The sequence below is a fragment of the Talpa occidentalis genome, unplaced genomic scaffold (assembly GCF_014898055.3).
Source record: "Talpa occidentalis isolate TD23 unplaced genomic scaffold, MPIMG_talOcc4v2.1 talOcc4.2, whole genome shotgun sequence".
Taxonomy (NCBI): domain Eukaryota; kingdom Metazoa; phylum Chordata; class Mammalia; order Eulipotyphla; family Talpidae; genus Talpa; species Talpa occidentalis.
In genome coordinates this window covers 136,661,150-136,681,081 of record NW_023602073.1, presented here as the reverse complement: position 1 = coordinate 136,681,081, position 19,932 = coordinate 136,661,150, and the positions used below count along the sequence as shown (strand labels likewise).

Sequence of the window (19,932 nt, the reverse complement as noted above, 5' to 3'; positions counted from 1 at the left end):
GAGGTGCAGCTGAGATGGGAAGAGAAGTTCGGCAGGATGGCATACTTCAAATGAGAAAACAGTCGATACTGAGTCAAAATGGGTATGAAATGCTGTAGGGAGTGGAATGGTGATGGTGATGGATGAAGGAGAGAGAACAGAGCCTCCCTTAAAGAAAGACAGTGCCCAGAAAAGGAGTGCCCCCCAAAAGGCAAGGGTTCCAGACACCACAGGCAGAGGAGAAAGGAGTTCCCAAAAAGATGAGGATGCAGAAAAACTGCTTACTGTAGAACAGTCATGCATTCATTCATAATTAATCGAGAAACTAATATAGGACTGGTAATGCATTGGGGCTGCAACAGTGAGCAAAAATGGAGGCTGATATTCTAGCGACCATTCATTTCAATATGGAAATCCCTCACGCAGGGTGAGCTCAGGGGATGTGGGTGGCTGGAGACACTCAGATGGCAGGTGGCAGAGCACAGGCACTTGTGACAGGTGAGCCGTGATGGGGTCTCCAAGCTTGCAGTTAAAATTCAGGAGAAAGTTGTCAGAGGGTTACAGAGATTTAGTCTAGTTTCACAATGTTGCTTAAAAGTTGAAAACGCCCTGTTCAAATGAAACAGGCGGCCAGCTAAAAGTTACTGAAAAGCAAAGGATTAACATTCCTTAGTTTGTACATCTAATTCTCTAGACTTGGGGGTGGGGGGGTTGTTTGTAGAGTGAATGAGGGAAGGGAGCAGAAATTTGGGAGGGGGATATGCCACTAGCTGTTACTTTAAAAAAGACTTTTATAATAATGATATATTGATGCCTTAAGGGTTAATTTTAATTTTTTTCCAATATAGTCATTAAGGAGATCCCACTTACAAGATGTTCTATTTTGGTTTCTTTCTTTAAAATGACATGTGTGTCAGGCACGCATTCCAGAGAACGAACTGTACCCGCAGGACTTGGGTATAACACCACATGGAGAGTCTCTGAATCCAATTAGGGCACTATCAAACCAACCCAGCTTATTCCAAAATTCTTTTCTGATATAATTTTTATGAAAATTTTCAATACAGAAGGCCTCAAGGAACATCAACAGTGTGTGTACTAGAAGGATGAAGAAAGCCCATCAATGAACTTCAGAAGTAGCTAGTTGCAAGTCACAAGCTTTGTCAGAAGCTATAAAAATAGTTTTTACTTGTTATTGAATGTGTGTGGGACATGAGGGAAGGGAGGCTGCCCCTGAGAAGCAAGTACATGATGAAGTAATAGTCCTTCCTACTAGATCAAGAGACCCCTGAGGACAGGGACCCAAAAAGTCTTATTTTATTTCTGGTGGTGCCCCCACCCTGTACCCAGGCTCCCAGAAGGTACTTAATAAATATTTACAAAATGAACAAGTAAGTCATGGACAAATGTTTGGCAATAATGTACAACTTGGCCTTACTAGGCTATGATTTATTTTAGCAGGTCTTTAGATTTTTCACACAGAGGAAATAGTTTCCAACAGTGCCTTCCTGTAGAATTCCAAATATTTTGAAAGATAATATAACAAACACTAAAGTTTGAAATTGAGAAAATATCCAAGCCGGCAGGAAAGATGATTAACACTCATAAGTATGGTACAGACATTGTTGACAAATTTTTCAGGTGAACAAACACTTAATCCATCAAAGACAAATAACTGAAAAAACAGTTGGAATAATTTATGTGTGAAATAGTCTTTAAAGAACTTTCTATTTTCACACAGCGATGAGTGGTGAAAATTAATTTTTTCAAGAACTATGCCTCCACACACAAACCACACTGACATTTCCTTCTTCCTTCTCCAAATACTCTAAAGACAGAAGGCATCTTAGTCCATGCTTTCTTTCTCCTGGCTGGGGAAGTCAGAAAAGCAATTTAGTTTCATGGTAAATGAAACTAGGAAATTATCTGACTAAATTGGAACTAAATCCCAATCGCATTTTTTTCCATTCTTTTTAGGCATCTCAGAAAACTGAGACTATACAGAAAACCATAAATCCATAACTCTAACCTAAAATCAAGTTCTTTCATAATGTACATTATGACGGATGTCTAGCTCTATATTGATACTTCAGATTTCTGATCCACAAAATACATGAAGAATGGGTAAATTTTGAAGGTCTTTTTATAGTGACTTAGCTTTGTGGTGGCAGATACCTGCCTCTGTAACATAACTTGCTCAATTCCCAGAAATCTTTCTTTGAGACTGGCACCAGCTTCTAGTTTTTGCTCCAGTCTAAACAGAAAACACCACCTCGCCTATCTCACCTGAGGAGATTGAGGAGAGCTAGAGGCATGCTTTATTTATTGTTTGCTGGTTTGTTTGTTGTTTTGTTTATACATGCACTGGTACAGTCAGAAGCGCTCACCAGAGCCAGAGCGGGGAGCAGAGCAGGCAGAAGGACCGAAGTACACTGCTGAGGGGAGCACAGGAGAGGTCTGCACGCCATGTGGGACCCTCCTCCGGTGGCCGGGGAGCAGCCGGGGATCGAACCGGCGCCGCAGAGGCCGCGGGCAGCTTCGCAACCCAGCGCTCAACCGCTGCGCCACCGGGGAGGCCCGAGAATATCTCCTCTTAAGCAGTATCTGAAAGGGAGCAGATATAAATGGATAGAAGACTGACACTTAGGTTGCTCTAATTTCTAGAGAAGTAAGGAACATTTGGTTGAATTCTTTAGTTTATTTGGCACCCTGGCATACCCCATGTACACTTGAAAAAAAAGAGAAGGAATTGACTCTTCTAAATGACTAATTAGTCATTTAGTCATTTTAAGTATAAAAACAGACCTATAAGTAGCACAGAAGAAAAACATGGGTTTGGGGGCCAGAAAGACTCGAATTCAACAATCTCTTCTTCCACTTTCTTGCAGATAATCTTGGGCAAGTCATTCAACCTTTCAGCATCTCTTCCTTGTCCGCAGAATGAGCAAACACCATCTTCCTTTTGGATTGTTTTCAGGGTTAACAGAGGCATTGCATGTAAAGGGTCACATTGCTTTATCAATATTCAAGAAACTCAACGCCTTCCTCTACTTCTCGTATTCTTCCATCATCCCCAACAAGTGGGATGGGGACTATTACAAAGTTTGGAAGTGAAAAATGATTGAAAGTAGGTAATTTACAATCTGGAGCAAGTGAGGTAGTGAAATTTCTTTGAGAGATATTTTTCTGGTCTTCTAGAGGTTTCCAGGAAAACAAAAACATCCCCCAAAATAGATTCCTGCATAAAGCCACCTGCGTTCACATTGGTCTCAGGACAATTGCTGGGAATCAACTCACACTCAAGGGAAATCATCAGTATTCTATAACACAAATGCTCTGGACTAAGGAAAGGAACAAAAAACAAGAATGAGAGAGGGTAGCTAGAATGAGACTTGGCTCTATTTCCCAACAGCTGGGACACTCTGCAATTTATTTTTACACTTGTACCTGCAAAAAAAATAAAGTTAAACACTACTACGCACACAGACACCTATTTCCTTTTTAATTTTTACTTAAAAAACTGGTAGCTCACTTGGTTAATACAGCACTTAGTGAATCGTGTTGAAAATCCAGTTATGAAACTGTTTTACATCAAGTCGGGTTACAAGTTGTTGTTGTTTTGGATTTTGGAAAAGTCTGCACTATACGTGTTGCTATAGCTGCCAAACACAGGAAATTGCATTTTATTCCTGTTTCCAAATATGCTTAATGTCAAAATCTAGAAACAACAAAGTTCCGTCTTATGATTCTATTAACCTCAGAGCCTTTATAGTTAAGGACACCTTTATATTCAATACAGTTACCTAACTCCTGGGGGACTCTTGTTTACTGAAATCATTATCCACTGTTCTGTCTAAGGAATTACCATCAAAGGGATCTTTCTTTTTTGATATCTAACAGGAATCTGGTGCTCCTTCTCCTGGTCCCCAAGACCAGAGTACCCAGCAATAAAAACAAATTGGACTGATATTGCAAAACCACAAGCAATTGCTAATTAAATCCTTATCAGTTATTTTCATTGCATATAGTAAGACTTCATTTTTAGGCCATAAGATATTGAATTTTCACTCTGAAATAGCAGGGTCTTGGATCCAAGTGAGTATTCTCCCTGGGAAGAAGACCGATGTTCTGTAACTTTTAACCTTTCTTAAACTGAGTGCTCAGCAGATTCTAATCTACAAAATGCCTTAAAAAACTAAAGTGACAGAGTCACAACTAGAGGGTGTAGAGGCTTGGCTAAAAGTTTGTGCACACACCCTAGGCCCTCACCCAATCAATATTTGGATTCAGATCAGCGCCCAAGAGAATTGGGTCTTACACGGAGCTTTTTTGAAATGTCTTGTATTGAAATATCTTAGTATCTTTGGGTCTAACTTCTACAAAACTCTTGGTTCAAAAAAATACCTATAATATTAAATAATTTATGAGACTATTGGAGAGTTTCCAATCCTTTTAAGAGAGGATCTACGATTGCAAGATTCTGATGTATCCGTTTTACTTGTGTGCTGAAAGACTTGAGACACCTTTTCTGCTTTAAATTAAGGAATTTCGAACCTCAAGGAGGTAGGTCTGTTTTTAAAGCACTATCTTCATGTCTGTTAAAATACTATCTTGTCATGTCTTAAGACAAGAAAGTTGACTCAAATGGTCCATTCCAATGAAGAGATTCCTAAGAAATTTAACAACAAATAGGAAGCCCTCATCCAAAGTATGCAGGGTGTTTTGCAATGTGTATGGAATATAATACAAATGTCACACAGGAATCAACTTTGAATGGCCAACTTCACTCAATGGATCTCCTGCATTTTCTGGCAAGAACATTCTTGTTCTGGCGTTCCTTTGACAGGTGTTTAAACACTATCTTTCTTAAGCATCCCTATTCACATTCTTATTTTAGCAGCTCTTTGTGAAGAGACATGTCACGCTGCTGGATATCAAACACAGTTAAGACAATGAAAGCATACAGAGCAAGAAAATCAAGTCCAGGAAAGAAAAAAATACATGGAGATGTAGTGACATTTGGGAACAAAACATTTCTCTAAATAGAATACCTCACACTCAGGGATCTCAAAGGAGATTATAAAACTGGTCAGGTGGCACAAATGTAGTTGCTGATTACACCAGGACTGGAATCTTGATAAGCATTTCCCCCCCTTCAGCATTACTCAATTTAACGCTCCAATCACAAGATATTGGTAATTACAGCTTACATAATTATATAATGTTCACATAGAACATCTTCTAATTTTACCTCAGATACGCTACATGGCACGAGTCACTTCCTAAGTGGTCCTGCCTAGCTGATTCCCTTTACTGACAAATCACCTGCAATGCATCCTCTTACTCAAGTTGTCTCTACTGAATATGTGGCCTTACTGGGGGTAAGCAGGGAAGAGACTGTAATATGTTAAGGAATGGAATCGGAGAACTCCCATCAACCCCCCAAAAAAAGGTGGCTCCAATGTGCTTATGTGCTATATGGCATGGGTCCCAGTTTGTAAACTTGTCTTGAGAACATGCTTAGGGGCTCATTTGTGTCCCGCAAAATGTCTATATTGATGTCTTATCTCAGTTATGTTATATTTGGATATAAAGCCCCTGAAGAGGGCTAAGGTAGCATCAGGTCATTGGGGTGGGTGCTAATCCAGTATGACTGGCTAATGGTTTCGAAGGTTCCTGGAGGATTTTAAATCCTTTCAAGCGGGGATCCAGGACGTCCAATTCTGATGTGCCCATCTTACTGGACCTAAGGGACCAGTGCCATTGAAATGAAAGAATTCTGAACCTCAAGGAGATGGGTGTGTTTTTGAAGCACTATCTTCATGTCTCGTGATGTCTTATACCAAGACAAAGTTTGGACACAGACGTGTGTGTGCGCTGAGGAAAGACCGCAAGAGGACACAGGAGAAGGCAGCTGCCTGCAAGCCACAAGAGCACCTGAAAAGAAACTAAACCTTGATCTTAGACTTTAAAGTTCTAAGCCCTATGTTTTTGGATTCCAGAACTGTGAGAAAACACATTTCTGTTGTGTAAGCCACCCAGTCTGTGGTAATTTGTTATGGCAGCCCTAATACAGACATTTACTATTGCCTGTAAAGCTATTTATTCATACACTGAAGGTAGAGTGAAAAAAAATCACACAGCTTTCAACCTCAGCTCTACCCCACCCCATGGAAAAGAGGGGAAAGAATGGTTCTTTAAAGGCTCCTGCTATGATTACTTTATAATGGCTTTCTAAATTAAAACATCATCGTTTGAAAAATGAGGTGTGTTCTGACATTCTGTGGTTGCATGACTAAAGGGGATTCAGTTTTGAAAAAGCGTACAGTTCTAGGTTCTTTTTAAAAATCTCAGGTTTGATTTCACTCTTTTCATGTTTTCTTTAAAAAATTGGCAGCCGAGTACTTTCCAAGCGACAGAATGCTGGTTGCGCACATATGTACACAATTCTGTTTTAGAAGCCTTTAGGAAAGTGAAACACAGCTCAGTTGGACCCAAAGGAACATTCAACTTGAGCTCAGTTAACGTGTTCTGGCTTCTTCCAAGTTTCCATTCTCACCCTGCTCCTCCACAGACAGCTGGCAGGTCAGCACAAGGTAACAACGGATGTAGAAGAAATGGTGAAAAACACAAATCCCCTCTCAAAAGAAGAAATGAGCGCTGGCCAGGCCGGGTCAGCTGCTGGGTTGCCCTCTCAGTCTGAGGGCTTCCCTGCTGCCCTCAGGAACATTTTGGTTCTGGAAGGAAGGTCCAAGGCAATGTGCAGAGCCCCCCTCAGAACACCTTAGGCAAAGAACAAGGGCCAGAGGCTGAGAAATTCCTCACAAAAAGCTTTCCAGAGACTCCAATTAAGATGGACGGGAACTGACTTCACACTGGGCAATGTACTGCCAACAGAACAACACTGAAAAGCAAAGACCCCCTGAAGTACAAAGAGCAGTGAAAACACAAAGCAAAATGTTTTCAAAAAGGCACATATGAAAAGAATTTTAAAATAAATGATTGCTTCCTTTTCGAGTTCTCAGAATTGGCTGCCCACATTTCTAACAGAGAAATGGGCTCAGCCTCCTTTTCAGAAATACATTTTACTAAAATATTTCTTACCGTTCCTCCCACTCATCAAACACCAGTTTTCACCCAGTGCCCTGTTCTTTAACTTCTGCTCCTTTTTAAGTAATTAGCATGCAGCAACTTAGGTGAATGAAATTCAGAGGGGTTCTTCTGAAAAGGCAAAAGAGAGACGAGGTGTCCTTCTCTAGACAATTATGGCCCTTTTGCTGATAACATATCTCCCTTCCAGTGTAACTATATTTAGTTCAAACCCGGTGGTTGTGGAATATAAACTGTTTCATGGCTTTTAATATTAACACAATCTATGTAAGAGCGAGATTTTTTTCTTGCAATGAGATTCTGTCAGAATTGTCCTCAGAAAGGGAAATAATCTGCTCCAGTCAGAACAGGCATTGGGTACAGAACATCAGCATGTTGAACTGGTCATTTTGTAACTTCTAACTCAAGGAAGGAGAAAAGCCACATTGTAGATGAAAAGCAATTTTAATCTGGAGCTGCCTGTTAAATACCTTTAGTCTCCAGAGTTTATTCTCACCTTAAGAATCTTCTGGAATGCTTTTGGAGCTCCAGATTCTGAGACCCCTGTGCAAAAGATTGATTTTATGGTCTACAGAGCTCAGAAATTAGTAATTTTTTTGCCATAATATGGATTCTAGAAATAAGTTATTTTTACCAGGCACACTAGGTGATTCTCATAATCAGGCACATGTGTCAAATACCAACCTTCAGCTTATAAATATCCTAGAATTCTATCAGGACCAATACCTATAAAAATGACGTACCCTTAAAGTAAAAACACACAAGCAGATACTGTTAGTACATATCATCACATTCAACCATTTTTCACTTGTCTATACAGTCATACATTTTAATAAAGTATTTTTTAGACAACAGCCACAAAAACAAAAGTAGGTCAAAGCTGAGTTTAAAGAGGGTCCAAGAAAAATAAAATAAAATAAAGTGGGTCCAAGAAAGTTTTTTTGAAATTGATCAAAAGCTATTTGCTAAAGAGAAAATAAGTCTTCTACCTAAAAGGAAAATGTCCATTGATTGTACATGACAGTGTTAGTGCTATCACAGCAAGTTTGCTTTGCCCTCTACGACCCAGTCAAGCTATGAACTATGTAGGCAGTCAGAATAAATATACTTTCTAATATAAGTTCTAAAAAATATACCCATGAGCTTGTCTTAAGAAGTTGCCTCTGCGCTCAGTCAAAATAAGGAAACAGACTCAGAAAATAAGACTTGAGACACAGCAATTGGAGATCCAATCCAAGAAGGAAGTGAAGGCATCCCTGGGATGATGTGGAGAGGCAACCCAAAGCAACAGCTGGGCAGCAGACGTGGAGGAAATCCTGTCCAAGTCAGAAGAGGGCAAAGACTCTGATAGACTTCTTAAGGATGAACTTGAAAGAACAGCTCAAGTATTTGAACACATTGAGAACTACGTAACTGGGGAACAGTTTGGGGGAGAGAACATTGGCCCCTTAGCAAGCAAACAAAACAAAAGCGAGGCAGGAAGAAAAAAGCAATCATGGTTTACCACAAGGCTTAGCTGTCCTTAGTGTTTTCGTAGTTATGTGGAATGCTGATCTAATCAAAAGTATAAGGCTGTTGAGAAGATGAATATATGGGAGAATAGGAAATGAGTGACTGGGGTTGGGGGTAGGGGTTAGTGGGAATGTAGAAAATGGGAGCTATACCTTCAAATATCTTCGATGAGGTCGATTAATCATGTATCCTGCTGAAAATTCAATACTTAGCAATGGAGGCACACTATTGAGAGAGTGGAGGTAAATTACTAAAGAATGAGTTTAAACAACTCTACCACTATTGGTGGCTACTTAAATTTCCACCCAATTCTGATCAATCAACTAATATACAACCTGGCCAAAGAGAGCTATTAATTTACTAAACAAATGTGTTAGGCACCTATCTAGGAGTAAGAATATACACCGTGGAATAAGACTAGTTAGAGGAGCTTATGTTCCAGTGGAGGGAGATAATGAACAAATAAACACATCAACATACAAGACCAGCTAAGTGATAAGTGCAATGAAGGAACAGAGAACTGGGATGGAGGGGTGGACAGGAGGCCTCTACAAAGCAAGGAGGCAGCTTTGGAAAAAGCCAGTTGGAGGGTATCTGGATGTCCCAGCCAAGGTCCCAGGCAAGATGGGAACCAGATTTATTTGATGACTGAAATAGGAAATGAAGCTGTAGCATCAGTTTGGGTTCAAGGGCAAGGGTCCGGGTCATAGAGCAGCAAGTAGGGTCATAGGGCTGAAATGTGAATGAGGAGACAGGAAGGTTTTGAATAAGGAAATGATGTGATGTGATTTGGGTTTTTACAAACTACTTTAGGGGCCTCCCTGGTGGCGCAAGGGGTTAAGGTGCAGCACTATGAAGCTATCAGCAGACACTGCAGCATGCGTTGGATCCCTGGCCAGGGAGGTGACCCACACTGCACAGCAGACCTCTCCGGCCTTGCCCGCTGCTCCCCTCAGCAATGTAGTTCAGTAGATCTGCCTGTTCTGCTCCCCACTCTGTCTCTGGTGAATCCTCTCACCCACTGCATCTCTGGCCTTTACCCTAGCTCTTGTATGCATAAATAAGTAAATCTTTGGAGAAAAAAAAAAACTACTTTAGCTGTTGTATGGAAAATGAATCACAGATTAAGAGCAGAAGCAGGATACCAGCTCAAGCCCATGGCAGTTCTTCATGCAATGGATGGCTAAGCCTTGCATGGTGGCGGTAGAATAGAGAGAAGAAAGCAGACATGAGACATATTTTGAAAGAAAATCGGACAGGACATGTTGATGGGGCAGTGTGGAGCAGAGAAAGGGAAACCCAAGGATGACTCCTAGATTTCCAGCTATAAGAGGTGAGTGGTGAGAGGGGTTATTTGTGTGAAATATAGAAAATCAAGAGAAGACCTGGTCTGAAGGATGAAATCAAGCTTTCTGTTTCGACCTGTTACCGGTGAGAGGCTCATTAAGGATTCAAACAGATTTGTCCAATAAAGTGTCCTCTTATCTGCAGTTTCGTTTTCTAGGTTTCAGTTACCCACGCTGGGGTAATATTACTGACAGGTCAAAAAGGATCCGAGTATATGACATAAATACATGTATGTAAGGGAGAGAGAGGTCACATGCACATAACTTTTATTATAGTATATTGCTGGAATTGTTTTATTATAGTATATTGTTGGAATTTTATATGAGTTATTGTAGTTCATCTCTTTCTATGCCTAATCTTTCCATTTTGACATTGGTATGTACAAATAGGAAAAATAATAGCATATATATGGTGTGGCTTCAGGCATCTGCTGATGATCTTCAAATGCACCCCACAAGATAAGGTGGGGGGACTACTGCAGGCAGCTGCGTATTTGAGCCTGGAGAGCAAGGCAAGGGCAGAGTTACAAGAACTGGGCACTACCAGCAGGTTAGACGTTCACTTCACCCAGGTCACTGCAGGTAGGTCTTGCCTTCAGCCTCCCCTGATAAATCTACAGAGTATGCAGAGGGCAATTCAGCCCCATGAAGCAAAATTCCAACCTTTTCCCTCAATGGATAAAAGCCTCCAGCAGGTCCTACCACCTTCTTCCTGTCTTACCTTCTTCTCTCTCCTTCTTCGGCCCTTTCCATACTTTCCTGCCTCCCTGAATTTGTTTTCACTGTTCTCCGATGCCCTGTCCTCCCACCCTCCCTTCTGCACACCCCCACTGGGTGCTCCAGGCTCCAGTCCCACAGAAGCAGGGTCTGTGCCCAATTGCTCTTGGAATCTTCCCCCACGGTCCAGCATGGTACCTAATACAGAATTCCTTTCATTTAGGAACCATTTTTTCCTCATTATCCCCTCACAAAATGAGTAAATTTGTACGAAAATAACCTGTCCAGCACATGCCAACACCGCTTTCCAGGGTATTCTTTAGCAAACTGTCATTTGGTCAACCAAAATTATTTTTTTTCCTTTTACATCATTTTTCATTTTTGCATAATGTATGCATTTTCTTTTTTTTTTACATTTTTTTTAATAGAGGCATGTTTTATTTATTTATTTATTTATTTATTTATACAAGCACTGGGTACAGTCAGAAGCGCGGGAGGGTGAGAGAATTCACCAGAGCCAGAGCGGAGAGCAGAGCAGGCAGAAGGACCGAGGTACACTGCTGGGGGGAGCAGCGGTGCACCATGTGGGACCCTCCTCTGGTGACCGGGGAGCAGCCGGGGATCGAACCGGCGCCGCAGAGGCCGCGGGCAGCTTCGCAACCCAGCGCTCAACCGCTGCGCCACCGGGGAGGCCCCACAATGTATGCATTTTCATCTTGGTTATAGTCCCCATACAATTCCCACTCCCCCTTGTTTTGGTCCTACTCCCTCCTTACCCCTTCCCCCTTAGTGTGTCTCTGGTTTATAGTTGCTTGTTGATTTTGATTTTTACTTTATTATAATTAGTCTTTTTAAGATGTGGTACATATACACAATGGAATATTACTCAGCAATCTAAATAAGGAACCAGAATTTCCTTAGAGTTCAGGGTTGGAATGCTATACTTGCCAGAAGGTTTATAGGAATAAAAGCATCCAGTCACTTGAAATGAAAATAAACAAAGGGGGTAGTTCATAAAAATAATGATAATGGTTAGATCAAACTTTGTAAAGAAATGCTATCTGCTTATTCCCAGGAACAAAAACTGTTGCTTCTGGCTTTTGCTGCCTGATTCAGATGGGTGTGAGGGAAGGGTGGACTAAGATATTGCTTTCTACCTCCACCTCACTTTCACATAAGTTCGGTGCTCACTAACTATGAATCTTTCCTCTCAAGATCTGACTGGCAATTTGGCTGTTGCACTGAGGTCCTGCAGGATGAGGAAACATGTTGAAACTTTTCCTCAGTGCAAATTAAAGAAGCTTAATTACAGTATCAACCATCAGGTTTCTTATCTTCTTCCCCACAGCATTAAGTAGGCCAAAGGTAAAGTCTGACTCGCCCATTGGTGATTATCCTTCCAGGCTACTGAAGATAAAATAAATTTAAGCTAAAAATATTTGAATTATTACTCACTAACCAGACTTGGTGAGCTATGGACCAAAGAGAAGTAGCTTAGTTCTACATTATTTGCAGATTTTCTTTGATTACAAGTGAGGACCATGGGCATCAAGCAGACAAAGAAGAAAATTAAATCTAAAAGGAAGATGGATATATTAGAGTCTGTATTTTTGTTCCAAGTTGTGAATTCACAAGGAGGGAGAAACAGGGTTTAAAAACAACCACTGAATTGAAAGCCAAGTCCAATTCCATAGAGCTAGAGATCCGCCAATACAGCTGCAAGTCCACTAATGGCTTCAGTTCCAGGTGGGCCCTGGATCTGGAAACCCTGACTCTGTTCATTTCCAAAGCAGGAGAGATTCATGACTGTCATGCCAGTTCTACATAAATGGATTGCTTTATATAAAAACATTTAAAAGGTAAGAAAAACAGAAAATATTTATAATATATGACAGAATGCTAATCTCCTTAACACACAGATCTGTAAGAGAAACACATAATAAGGAAAGGCTATAAATAAGCAATTCAGAGAAAAAGAAAAACAAATGTCCTACTGTGTTCATAATCAAAATGAGGTATCTTTTTTTTTTACATATAGATTTACAACATTAAAAAATTAATCACGCACAACAAATGTGGTCATGTACAGTTGCATAGAGAGTTCACTGCACAAATGCATCTAGACAATTGAGTGAACTGGGACAGAATTCTTGTCATGTACTTGCAGAGCTTCTTCACCCAGAGGGAGTGACTTCTATTACTCACAAAACACCATATGGTCTGAGACACCCCAATAGTCAGTGTTGATGAGGGAGTGCCGATAAAGGAATGCCCATTTATGAAGTTATACAGATACAGCCTCTTTGAGAGTAATTTGGCAAAGCCTACCAAAATAAAATATACAAAACTTTTGACCCAGCAATTCCACTGCTAGGTTTTACTGGTACATGGAGTTCAAGATATTTAGATAAGGATGTTCATTTCAACAATGTCCGTAATAGCGCATATATACAAAGAAGCCAGAAACAATATAAAAACACAAACAAGAAATATTTTTAAAAAGCATTTTAAAGGAATTTATGATATAGTATAATATTGTTTGTTTAAGAATAATTCTTAGACTCTCTCAAAAATATACTGGTTACCAGAAGGGATAAGAGAGAGTGTGGAGGTTAGAGTTGTGGCTCTGGAGAGTTGTTCAAGGGTAAATATATATATATACATATGGAGGTGTGAAACTGTGTTCCCAAAATTATATAGTTATGTAATTCAATGGCAAATCAATAAAACTTGAAAAGTAAAAAAAAAAAGTTTATTTATTGAATTAAAGATGAATATGGAAATATTTTCAAGTTATACTATATGAAAAACACACTCTAGAGCAGGAAGTACAGTACATCTTGCTATTTGTGTTTTGAGAAATCCACATATATGAATGAAAACTGGTATGAAAGAAAAGTTGTTCATGCTGGGCTATAACTGGGAAGGACTGGGGGTTCTGGGGAGAAATAAAGCACATTTTTATTATGAACCATTTTCTAAAGTCTACTTCTGTCTCTGTGCATGTTATCTTAATGAAAATGAACTATTTATGTTTGCCTTTAGCATTTCTTTTTAAACCAGCTTTACAAGGAAATGGATATATATCCTAAGCAAGAAAAACATAAGGCCCTAACAAAAACATGGAAATTCAGAAAAATAGATAAAATATGCTCTGTCATCAGCTAGGTGTGGTCCTATATACTTTACTCATTTGTTTCTTTGTCTCCTAAATATGAGGAGAGTGACTTTGTCTGCTCTTTCAATGCAAGGGCTGAGGGGAAGGAGTCAAGAGTTGATCTGTGGCAGAATGGGGATGAAATGGGACTGAAGACTAGAACAAATATTTACTAGTTCAGATGCCACACTTCAGACAACAAAGCCAGAGTAACATGCAATTACGGAAGTAAAAAAGATTCAAAAGAATACATATCCCTTACTCATATAATCTATTCACTTTAAGTGGTTGGGCTGTTCATTAGGCATATTTATTGAATCATTCATGTCTTCAACAAATATTTTTTGTGTTCAGTCCATTATGTCTTACATTTGTCAAATGAAATACTAAAAGTTTCTAAGATAGGGGTCAAAGGGTCTGAAATTACCCTACTTGGGGCATACCTGTTTAACTCACCCTTAGAAATAAGTAATGGAGCCAGTCCTCAATAAAATACTAAACACCAAGTCTAGTAACATGTAAAAAGGATTATTCACCATATACTACTAGGATATAGATTTATCTCAAGAATGCAAGGTTGGTTTAACACCTGAAAACCAATTAATGAAATTGCCATATTAACAGAATAAAGGACAAAACCATATGATCATCTGAAAAGAAGCAAAAAAAAGAAGGGAGGGGGAGCTTTGTTAAAACCCAACACCCTTTCATGACAAAGACACTCATAAACAAGTCTGCTGGGTTTTTTCCCCTTATATCAGGAATAAGATAATAAAGTATACTTTTGCCACTTCTCTTTGACTTTGTACTATATAATGAGTAAGGCAATTGGACAAGAAAGATAAGTAAGACATTCAGATTGGAAAGGAAAAAGTAAAATTACCTGTATTCTGGTGAACAGTGTGATCTTAAAAATAAAAACCTTAAAGAATCCACTAAAAAACAACTAGAACCAAGAAATTAGCTCAGCAAGGTTGCAGGACACAATACCAATATACAAAAATCAATTTTTTCTATTTCCATACACTACCAAAGGACTTTCTGAAAACAAAATGTAATAGAACATCATTTACAATAACATCAAAAATAATAAAATTCCTAGAAATAAATTTAACAAAGGGAAAATAAGGCATATACACTAAAAACTAGAAAACCTCAAAATATCTAAAACTGAAAGACATCCATGTTTATGTAATGAAAGATTTCATATTGTTATAATAGCAGTACTATGCAAATTGATCTACAAATTCAACACACTCTCCATCAAAACCCCAGGTGGGATTTTTTTCTTCAAAAATTGACAAACTGATTGCAAAATGCATATAGAAATGCAAAAAAGCCAAAAGAATGCGGGAAAAGGAGAGCAAAGTTGGAAGAGTCACTCTTTGCTGTTTCAAAACTTACAACAAAACTACCATAATCTAGACAGCGTGATACTGGCAACATAAACATATGTATCAATGGAATAGAACTGGAAGTCTAGAAATAAATACTTACATACATGGACAATTGATTTTTGACAAGGATACCAAAACAATTCAAAATTTTCCAACAAATGGTAGATAGCAACTGGATTGATGCAAAAGAATGAAGTTGGAATTGTACTTCACAGCACCCATAAAGTTAACATATATCATAGCTAAATATAAGAGCTAAAACTTTAACATTCTTAGAAGAAAACATAGGCATAAATCTTCTTGACTCTAATTATACAATAGTTTCTTAGATATGACACCAAAGATGCAAACAAGTGAGACTAGAAGAAAGTACTTGTAAATCGTGTATCTGATAAGGGACATGTATATAGTATCTAAAGAATTCTTAGAATTTAATAGCAGACAATCAAATTACTCAATTAAAATTGGGCAAAGTATCTGAATAGACATTTCTTCAAAGGTGTTATACAGGTGGCCAATAAGCACGTGAAAAGATGCTCGAAGTCATGAGCAATTGGGGAAGCACAAATCAAATTCACAATGAGATACAACTTCACACTCACTAGGATGGCTGAATCAAAAAGATAACGCCAAATGTTGCAGGACTTGGAGAAACTGGAACACTCACACACTGCTGAAGGGAATGTAAAATGGTATTGCTGCCTTGGAATACTATTTGGCAGTTTTTAAAAACATAATATAACATGGAGTTACCATATAACCCAGTAATTCCACTCCTAATTATATATCCAAGAGTTCACCTAAAACTTCTACATGAAGCTCAAAGTAGCACTATTCATAGAGCAAAAAAGCAGAAATAATCCATGTCCATCAACCAATGAATTGATAAATGAAATGGTGTGTCCATGCAATGGAATATTACTTTTCAATAAAAAGAAATGAAGTATTGATACATGCTACAACATGGGCAACCTTTGAAAATATTATGCAAAGTGAATGTCAATCATAAATGGATTCATGTCTTATGATTCCATTCACATCAATTGCTCAGGATAAATAAATCTAACGGAGAGAAGATTAGTGGTTTTAGAGCTGGGGGTGGAGGTTGAGAGGGGTAAGAATAGGGAGTAATGGTTGCACAACTTTGAATGTACTGAAAGTCAATGAATTGCACATTTTGAATGAATGAATTTTATAACATATGAATTATATGTCAATATACCTGTTTTTAAAAATAGAAATAATAGGTCTAAGACCATTTTTCCCCCTAGAAATATCATTAATGGTCTTCCTAGAACCCAAATGCATAGACTTAGTCCTAAATTCAAAGACTGAAAAGAACCTTAAGTCAAAGAGAGAGAAGCAAGCTCATTTGTGGCCTATAATGATAATCTAAAAATTTTCTCCACTAAGCATTTAGGTTGAGGATGTAATCTTTTAGCAGATACTCTAGACTTCAAACAACTAGAGCTGGGTAAGATTTAACAGAACAAGGATCTTCACAACATTTGTAAAGGCAGCCTTCAACAGCTACATAGAGTAAACAAGACACTCACCAGAGTAGAGGGTTTGACAGTCTCCAACTCAGTGATGAACACCAAGATGAATATAAAATTTAGATATGACAACCAAATGTCCTGCTTTTGTTTTTATTTGATATGATGGCAAACTTTCAGAGAAGTAGAGTAATCATAATAGATATAGAGAACCTAAATGGATATCATGAGAAATTTGCTTCACTCATAAAATACCAAGACTTTAATCACTATCATCCTTTATGGAATTAAAAAAAAAAAACACCAAAATTCTCTATTCAAGATGTCTGGGTTGGTCACTTTCACATATGCAAACTTTTAAGCAACTATTGAGGACCTGCAATTAAATACCGTTTCATGAGATTTTTCTCTGAAATATCTTTTATGGTCAAGCAAAGCTTTTTATTCTAATTATTTTTTACCATTAAACTGCACAATCTCTCAAGTGGAGTAGTCATTTTTAAAAGGAATTATAGCAATCTGGGTTTTTCCTGTACTAGGTAAAAACTAGGACAGTTACATTTTAGGATTCTACTGTTTTAGTCTTGATTTGTGTAATATTCCTTGGTTTTTGTACAGAATAAGACACACTTTTCTAATACAGACCCTAAAAATATTTTGTGGCATTAGAACTAAATTCAGGGCAGTATTTGCTGTACATCTGTATTAGAGAATGGATTTAATCCTATGCTTTGCCAGTGCAAAATTTAAAAATCTAACTCTTCCTTGAAATGATAGGAAAGAAGTCACAAAACTTTAAAGTAAGACAAAGGAAACTAAACCTTATTTGCACACAAAATAGTTCACTAAATTTAAAGTCAAAATCAGACCCTCCAGAAACCCCCAGAAGTTTATCAACCTTAAGCTCTGGTGTCATTAACAGTAAGGGAAGGTGTGATCTTTTTGGATTCTGATTTTTCTCTTTTGCTGAGTTTGTCCTCCTCTGGCATTAACATAAGCCCAGCAAAGCTTCTGATACTTCAGGGAGTGAAATTCTGAAATATAAACAAACCCATATGGGGGGAGGCTGGAATGATAGGAAGCTATCTAGTTAGAGACATCCTGGAGCTGATTCAAAAACCTTCATCTGTGCCCTGTCATTTCCTTTCAGCAAGATCCTGTTGATGTTTATACAATTTCGAAATTGTATCAAATATCTCAAGGAATAACGTAAATGGCCCTTTGAGGTTTTTTTTTTTTTAAATTGTTGATGGAAACAAAATATCAAAATAGTACCTTTAAAATTTTTTTTCTTTATCCAATCACAAGGAACGCCATCAAAGAGTTGTTTATCCCTATGCTAATGGAGAAATGCCAAACCTACCTACCTCCCCCCTCTCTTTTTTTTCCTTTTTTTTTTTGTTTAAGAAAATGGAAAAAGAAACTTTCAAAACAGGGCATTCTAACTCAGAAACGTTCCACATGCTTCAGAAAACTAACTTTTGCCCCTCAATAACTGAGTTCATGAAATGCTTCCCCAAAATGTATAACTTATGTGCGTAACTTACACAAAACAATGATGGCCTGAAACAATTACGCGTTTTAAAAAGTTAGTTATTCAGCATTCAGCCAGAGTAAAAGAAGCCATTCGGCATTTCTTTTACCCGAAAAACAAACCATAAATCAGTTGACAAGCTTGAAAGAATTCCATTCTAGTCTGTTCGAAAGCCAGGGTAAATACAGAAAAAGCCTTTGGCACGCTGATCGTGCTCTCTAAGTTTCGTGTTTGAAAAACACACGAAGCAATACGCAAATGGCGCTTCTCGTAAATTTCCAAAGTAATTCAGATAAACACCAAAGCCAGGCATCTCGCGCAGAAAATGGAGCCTGTGCCTTTAAGGTAAAAAATCGGCAGGATCCCAAAAGACATTCCACTTTCCACGACAAAGAGTTTGGGGGAGCGCTGCCTCTCGGGTTTCTCGGAGGGACTTGGCGGGCTCGGGCAGAGCGGGGCTCGTGGGGAAGCCCTGGACGGTCCCAGCGGCCCGGGCCGAGCGCGCCGCGCGCCCTGGCAGCGGGGGCGCATCGGCGCGCCCCGAACTCACCGCTGCTGGGCTGCGGGGACAGCGTGGAGACCGAGGTCTGGCCCATGTCTAGGGTCGCAGGGCCAGGTCTGGCGATCACGCGGCTCTCCTGGTCCTTCGATCATGGGTCCGCTCGCAGACAGATTTCCAAGCGCTCATTTCCCGGCCTCTCCCCAGGCGCCCGCCGGGTCCCCTCACCTACTCCCCGCGCGGGTCTCCCCACCCGGCCGGCCGGGGCCGGCGAGGCGGATCCGGCCCAGCGGATGCCTGTCATTCCTCTATGCAGATTAGCTGGGGTCAGGGGTCACGGGGGAAGCAGGAGGGGGAGAGGCGATAGGGAGGGAAGGAGAGGAAAGTCGGGGGGGAGTGTGAAAAAATGGGGAGAAAAGAGGCCTGGGCTGGTGCAGCAGCCCCCGCGCGCTACCCACACCCCCAGAGTCGTGGAGTTCGGGAGGCTCCTGTTTAACTTAAAAGGTTCAATGTCAAATGATCCTTTCGGGGACTGGAAGAAAAGGAATTAAAGTACTTAGTCACGCTCCTTAATTTATGAAAACGTGTTTCTTTCAAGTTAGTTCCTTCCTCACACCGTGTCTGCAGTGTTGCAGCACTACGAGATGAGTGTTGCATGTGCATTTTTACTCTTGAGGGAACCTTCCTTTTAACAAATACAGTTTTGAAAAACAACGTGGATGCCTGCCCTCAGGTTGGACAATAAATTTGAGTGATGGTGTATGTGAGAGAACAGCAAAGCACACTTTGCTGTTGCTCACCTAACTCAACTCTCCTGCATTGCAGAAGAATCAGGATGAGCACAGACCATAGGCCATGGGGGGTGGGGGGGTGGAGAAGGTGCCTAAAACACACAAACGCTGAAAAAAACTGTAATTTATTTTAGAAAATAACATTCCCTAAAAGTTGAATAAAATCCAGCTGTAATGTCCTATTATTGCATCTTCCTAAAACATTGAATACAGTCTACCCTTGAGCAACACGGTCAAAACCACCCAGGGCCACTCACCATGGCTCTATCTCTATCCATGGCTTACCCATTCACCTGTTCATCCAACTGGGAACCTCACCTGATTGAACTGGCAGATTCCAAATCTTTGGATATGACAACCATAAATTATACTTGGATTTCCACTTGGGGTGGGG

At 39.5% G+C, this 19,932-nt stretch overlaps 1 protein-coding gene across 1 annotated transcript in view; it reads right to left on the bottom strand.

Moving 5' to 3' along the window:
- The window catches only part of PHACTR2 (phosphatase and actin regulator 2), a 135,264-nt gene extending 116,259 nt beyond the window's left edge, over window positions 1-19,005 (bottom strand). The window contains 1 exon segment of the mRNA XM_037520503.2: window positions 18,799-19,005. Within this exon segment, the coding sequence (XP_037376400.1) occupies window positions 18,799-18,844 (46 nt within the window). The 5' untranslated portion in view covers window positions 18,845-19,005.
- Window positions 19,006-19,932: the final 927 nt, after the last annotated feature.